At 45.5% G+C, this 7,208-nt stretch overlaps 1 protein-coding gene across 1 annotated transcript; it reads left to right on the top strand.

The window, feature by feature from the left end:
* Positions 1-3,358: 3,358 nt before the first annotated feature.
* Positions 3,359-5,422, top strand: LOC110786304 (uncharacterized). Its single transcript, XM_021990851.2, has one exon. It carries the CDS (start codon positions 3,359-3,361, stop codon positions 5,420-5,422), a length of 2,064 nt encoding a protein of 687 aa, XP_021846543.2.
* The last annotated feature ends 1,786 nt before the right edge of the window (positions 5,423-7,208 follow it).

Genomic DNA, 7,208 nt, shown 5'->3' on the forward strand with positions numbered 1-7,208 from the left:
AATGATGAGTCCCTTCAATTTGACGATATATTCAAGATAGACTGTCAGGACCAGTCCTGTGACTAAGAAATGTCTATCAAGTGAACTTGAATGTCAAAAGTTGAAAATGGTCCCTGGTCGGAGTTTTCTATAAAATTGGACGCATAGAAAACGTTAGACGATTAGAATGCAAGATGACTAGTAGTTCTGTTTCTTGAACTATGTGGACATGGCAATGTCATAATCATTTGCATAGATACTTACTTTGGGAAGACTAGTATCGGACAAGACCTATGAAACTTTACTGTAAGAGATGAAAATCTGTCATAAGTAAATTTCATTAAAATTATTAGACACTAAATCCTCAATACCTGAGTGATTTGAGATTACTTGTTTGAGAACTAGTTGCTTTGACGTTGACCAACCGTCGCACCGTAAAAGGAGGCTATAAAGGCAACGCTCAGGTAATCACCTATCAAACAAAGTCTAATCTCAAGATCGCAAGATTGGGATTGTCCTCCCATAAATCGGGATGAGATGCTTAAAAGTTGTACAAGGCCACTCGGAGAGCTAGAAACTATGAAATGCATGGCCGTGCTCGGATGAATCATAGGCTATGATTATCTGTTTATTTGATCAGTTGAACTCTGAAACCGAGGAACACCTCTGGACATAATAAGGATGACAACTCTTACCTTATGTTCAGGAGCAAGCATCGAGCGACAAAGGAATTAGGAAATGCACACTTGTCCCTAAGGACAAGTGGGAGACTGAAGGAAATAATGCCCTTGGTTCAAGTATGCATTCTATGTTAAGTCTAATAAGTGCGGTTCAGTATTAATTAACAAGTTAGTAATTCAGTGAGATCAAGTGAGCTGAATGCCTAGCTAGAGGCCGCTTCAGTTCAAGTGGAATTAATGATATTAATCCACAGCTTACTCTTGACTGAACCCGTAGGGTCACACAAATAGTACGTAAACGGATCAAGTATTTAATGGCATTAAATACTCCATCTATGGATATTCGGAATCGACGGATCTTGGTTTCAGTGGGAGCTGAGATCGTCACAGGCAAGAAATGAATACTCCGGAAACGATGATATTGCCGGAAACGGAAATATGGATCGTATCGGAAATATAAATATTATCCAAGTCGTAGATGTTGCCGGAAACGGAAACATGGTACGTATCGGAAAATATTATCGGAAATGGAAATATTACCGGAATCGGAAATATTGCCGGAAACGGAAATATTGTCAGAATCGGAAATATTATCGGAATCGGAAAATAATTCCGGAAACGGAAATATTAAATATTTGTTCGAAACGGAAATTAATTCCGGAATCGGAAATATTAAATGTTGTTCGTATCGGAAATGAATTCCGGAATCGGGAATTTAATCGGAAGCGTATCGTACGAATTAGCATCGGACGAGGCCCGCTAGACGAAGGCCCAGCACGAAGCCAGGCCATCGCCCAGCGAGCCGCACGCAGCAACGCACGCCTCGACCAGGCCCAGCGCAAGGCCATGCCCAGCCAAGGGCGCGCGCGCGCGCAGCACCGCACATGGGTTGTGCGCTTGTCGTGGGCCGCAAAGCCTGCGCGGGTGCACGGCTTGTACGATGCGTGTGCGGGAAATCCTAATCCTATTAGGATTCGTGCGAAGATTAAAATCCTAATCCTATTAGATTTGCTTTGTTATTTAGAGTCCTAATAAAGTTCTAATTAACAAATCCACATCCTAGTAGGATTACAATTCCTTTTCCATACTCCTATAAATAAGGGCCTAGGGTCATTATTTAAATCGACGATTCAAGTATTCAAAGTCATTTTTGAGAGCAAAAATTCAGTCATATAATTGCCTACATTAGCCGAAAATTCTAAGTACCTTAAGGGCGATTCTAGTTGGTCAAGCTTAAGGCGGATCCGGACGTGCTGTGGACTATCTACGGAGGGACGACACTTGGAGTCCTAAAGACTTGTTCTTGTTCGGTTCGGGCGCAGCTAAGGAGGGCACGCAACAAAGTGTATGCATCTAAACTATGCTAAATGATTATGTGTAAATAATAGGAAAATTTGGTAATATTAATCCAACCTTTGGCCGATTTTCTTTTATTAATCCCACCTACGACATATTTTTTAATAATCTCACCTTTACTACCCAATAACTTTTATTGGGCTTAAGTGATCGAAAATCGGTGAAAAAGTCAACGAGATGGTGATGAATTGATGATAATGACTGAATATATCGAGAGAGGGTACTTCCACGTAGAGACATATTACCGTCTACAACAAGTTTATTACCTGTTAGGCCCAATAAAAGTCGTTGGGTAGTAAAGGTGGGATTATTAAAAAATATGTCGTAGGTGGACTTAATAAAAGAAAATCGGCCAAAGGTTGGATTAATATTACCAAATTTTCCTAAATAATATGCTTTCCTGGCTTTATGGTTTTTCCGCATGATTTATGTTTTGTCATATGTATCATAACCTAACAGACATCATATCCACATGAGACTGAATTGATGTGTTTTTGTCCATCTTGACAGAGTAGATGCCCCTTTGTGCCTCCAGAAGTTCGATTTCTAGGCACGATTTGCGTGGGGTTATGAGCTTGAGATTGCTCATCGAATTAGCCAATTCGTCAACCCTGTTATCCCACTTTATTGGACTAACGACATAACTGCTTTGACGTCTGATATTGTCGTGCCATCCAGGTATCATCGTGTCGCAGGTGGCGTCGTGTCAAGTGAGCCTGTCGAGTGAAGCGACAGGCGACAAAGCCTGGGCGACGTAAGACCAGCGACAAGGCTCTGGCGACAAAGAGGAGATAGGTCAAGTTCCAAGCCCAGAAGCCCAGCATGGGCCGCGCCGTCATAAGATGGGAAGAGGTCCAAGCTTTGACCGAAGATTAGGGAGTTTGTTGAAGACGTGAGCAACGGCCAAGGAGGAATCCCTATCTTCCAGGGATCTTCCCAACCAATAGAACCGTTAGCATTTGGCATATAAAAGCATAAAGAACGGCGTGATGAAGACACATTCACTCAAGCACTTAAACTCTTAAGCTATCAACTGTCTTTAACGTTCATCATTGTACTTTAGGTCTTCGATATCAATTCCCAGAAAAGAAGAGCATAAACAATCATATAGAATACTTAGTGGATTGATAGCCTCATAGCTATCCGCGGTTTTTTACCTTATTCCTGGGTTTTCCGCGTCAACACTTCTCGGTGTCGTGTCTCCTTTATTTGTGTTATTAATTCTTTGCTTAGTTAGTGTCGATCCTAGCCGAAAGTCGTCTCCATACGAATTTTGGCATAAACAGTTTGGCACCGTCTGTGGGGACATTAACTAGGTTTTACACAAAAGCACCCCTGTCACCATGGCTACTGGAGAGATGACGATCGCAGAGATGAAAGCGGCTTACGAGAAAGCCCAAGCCGAGCTAGCCCAAGAGAGGGCATCCAATGAAACCCTCCAGAAAGAGCTCGAATCTGTGAAGAGCAACAAGCACCAGTCCCGCTACAAAGGTGGGAAGCCGAAAAAGCTAACGTTTGAGATGCCCGATGACTTTGAAGATGTGACCGACGATGAGGAGGAGACCCGTGAGGAAGAAGACAAAGAAGCTCCCGATCCGGTGACCCAACGCCTGAACAAGATGGATGCACGCATGACGAAACACTATTCCCGCCTGATGAAGTTAATGACCAGGTTCCCCGGGGCACCTACACCAGTGGAGACCGAGCCGACCGACGGGTATGCAGCGTCGCCGTTCTGCGAAGCGATCGCTAGAGTGACAGTTCCGCACACACTCCGGCTCCCAATCTGGACCACCCTGTACGACGGGACGTCCGACCCCTATAGGCACGTCAACTTCTACAAGCAGCGCATGTGGCAGATCGGGATTCCGCACGACCTAGTGGAACCTGTTATGTGCAAATCTTTCGGCGGCACCCTTGATGGAGCAGCTTTGGAATGGCTCACGAACGTCCCCCCCAGATCCATCTCCTGTTTGTCCGATCTCATCAACGCCTTCTACCAACAATTCGCCAGCAGTCGCCAGTTAGAAAAGCAAACCAGTGATCTCTATCGGTTGGTTCAAGGGCCAACCGAGTCGGTACGCGATTATTTTAACCGTTTTAACTGTGAAAAAATTGGTATAAAAAATTGTGATGTCAGGACCGCTATTGAGGCATTCAAGAGAGGCCTCATCCCCAATTCGGAGCTATACCGGGAAATAACCAAATACCCCTGTGCAACTTTCGAAGAGGTGCGATCAAGGGCCACCGCCCAGATGCGAATCGAAGACGACGAGGTTATCCGAACAGCATCTCAACGATCGATAGGGGGCAGCAGCGACAGAAGATCGTACACCCCGAGGAACAACAATTGGCGACACCAACCATATGTTCGGCAAAACCAGGTACAAAATGTCAATCAGTATTATGATACTAACAATGTTTACAGGAACGAGCGGGTCGAACACCCTAACATCTCCGACTACGGCTTCAACGTCGACATTGGAGGTGTGGTGAACGCCCTTCAAAATGTAGGTGGAACAGTCAGATGGCCCCGGAAGAACGACAGACCGGACTCCATGAAGGACATGAGCAAATGGTGCGACTTCCACCGCGACAACGGACACACAACCGAGGAATGCATATCCCTCAAAAAGGAAGTCGCATACCTCCTGAAACGGGGGCATCTAAAAGAATTATTGAGCGACAAGGGAAAAGAAACATTTTCCAAAGAGCAAACCACCCTGCCCGGCCCAACGACAAGCAGCGAGCGACCAGACCCACCACCGTTCAATAAAGTGGTAAATGTTATTTCCGGTGGTTCAGATATTTGTGGACTAACCTCTTCTGCAGCTAAAAAAATTAACAGGGGAGAATCTGAGACCGTAGAAGAGGGACAAACCGAAGACGAGGTCGCACTACACAGGTCCCTAACTGCAATGGCTATCACTTTCGACGACTCAGATTCTGTAGATACACAGCGGGAGCACCACGACGGGTTGGTAATATCGCTCCCAATAGGGAATGCATTGATCAAAAGGATACTGGTCGACAACGGAAGCTCAGCCAACGTACTGTTCTTGGAAGCACTACAAGAAATGGGATTAGAAGAGAAAAACATTGTAAGGAGATCAACAGTTCTGGTAGGGTTCAGTGGAGAAGCACTACGGACAGTAGGAGAGATATCGCTGCCTACATACGCAGAAGGCGTCAACATGATGACCAAGTTCAACGTCGTCGATTGTCCATCAGCATACAACGTCATCCTAGGACGACCATGGATCCACAAAATGAAGGCAGTGCCCTCAACATATCACCAATCAATCAAGTTCCCAACCAAGTGGGGGGTCATGGAAATCAAAGGGCAGCAAAGAGATGCGAAGAAATGTTATGAGACAGCACTGAAGCCATCCAAGTCACCCATCTAGCAATTACAGCCAGGGTCGACATCGGACGACCCCGACGACCAACAAATCGACGAGATAGTACTAGACCAGACAAAGCCAGACCAAGTCGTAAGGATCGGAGCCTCACTGCCTGACAACATCAAAAGTCAGATAGTGTCGTTCCTAAGAGAAAACTCAGACTGTTTCGCTTGGTCGCACGAGGACATGACGGGAATCAGCCCAGACGTGATCACCCACAAGCTCAACGTCGACCCCAGCTTCAGACCGGTAAAGCAGAAACGACGTAAGTTCGCTCCCGAAAGGAATAAAATCATAGACGAAGAAGTACAAAACTTGATAGATTCAGGGAAGATCAGAGAGGTCAAATATCCAGACTGGTTAGCAAACGTCGTCGTCGTCAGTAAAAAAAACGGAAAATGGAGAGTCTGCATCGACTTCACAGATATCAACAAAGCTTGCCCCAAGGACCCATTCCCTCTGCCGCACATCGACGCCCTGGTCGACGCCACAGCCGGACACGAGCTACTCACATTCATGGACGCCTACTCAGGATACAACCAAATCCTTATGCACCCAGACGACCAGGAAAAAACGTCTTTTGTAACAGATAGAGGAATTTATTGTTATAAAGTCATGCCTTTTGGTCTTAAAAATGCAGGTGCGACATACCAAAGATTAGTCAACAAGATGTTTAAAGACCAACTCGGAGACACAATGGAAGTATACATTGACGACATGCTGGTAAAATCGAGGAAGGCTGACGATCACGTGGAACACTTACGACAATCCTTCGACATACTAAAAAAGTACGGTATGAAACTTAACCCGACTAAATGTTCTTTCGGAGTGTCCGCAGGAAAATTCTTAGGTTACATCGTCACCCAACGAGGAATCGAGGCCAGCCCCGACCAAGTGCGAGCGATCATCAACATTCAATCCCCCAGGAACATAAAAGAGGTACAGCGCTTGACAGGAAGAGTGGCGGCACTAAACCGTTTTATATCACGGTCGTCGGACAAGTGTCGATTATTTTACGACGTCTTGCGCAAAAACAAGGGGTTTAACTGGTCCGACGACCACAAAGCAGCCTTGCAAAACCTCAAAAAATACATGATGTCGCCACCCCTCCTATCCAAGCCAAAAGAAGGAGAAGTCTTACAGCTCTATTTAGCCGTTAGCTCGACGGCCGTCAGCGCGGTCCTAGCTCGAGAAGACGAAGCACAACAACTACCCATTTATTACATCAGTAAGTCACTACTGGAAGCAGAGACCAGGTATTCCTCCCTCGAAAAACTCGTTTTAGCACTCGTTACCGCAGCCAAAAAACTAAGGCATTATTTTGAAACTCACCAAATAGTGGTGATGACTAACTATCCAATCAAGTCTGTGATGCGTAGGCCAGAACTGACAGGTCGAATGGAGAAGTGGACAATGGCACTAGGAAGGTTCGACATCAAGTATCAACCAAGGACGGCTGTAAAGTCGCAGGCTCTAGCAGATTTTGTGGCAGACTTCAGCCCCGACTTAGAGAGAATAGCAGACGACGAAGTCAAACTCATCAACAACATAGAAGAAATATGGACACTCTTCGTCGACGGCTCATCTAACTTTCGTGGTGCAGGTTTAGGCGTCGTACTAAAGTCGCCACAAGGGGACATGATAGCACAGGCAATCTGCTGCGACTTCAAGGCAACTAACAACGAAGCAGAATACGAGGCACTAATCGCCGGAATGACATTAGCTACGGAATTAGGGGCAAGCGGACTCAACATCTTCAGCGACTCACAACTAATCGTCAACCAGATTA

Source organism: Spinacia oleracea, chromosome 6, assembly GCF_020520425.1.
Source record: "Spinacia oleracea cultivar Varoflay chromosome 6, BTI_SOV_V1, whole genome shotgun sequence".
In the NCBI taxonomy this organism is placed as follows: domain Eukaryota; kingdom Viridiplantae; phylum Streptophyta; class Magnoliopsida; order Caryophyllales; family Amaranthaceae; genus Spinacia; species Spinacia oleracea.

Bases quoted from the DNA above. Each gene is read 5' to 3' on its own strand.
- LOC110786304 (XM_021990851.2), top strand. From the start codon at position 3,359: ATGGCTACTGGAGAGATGACGATCGCAGAGATGAAAGCGGCTTACGAG.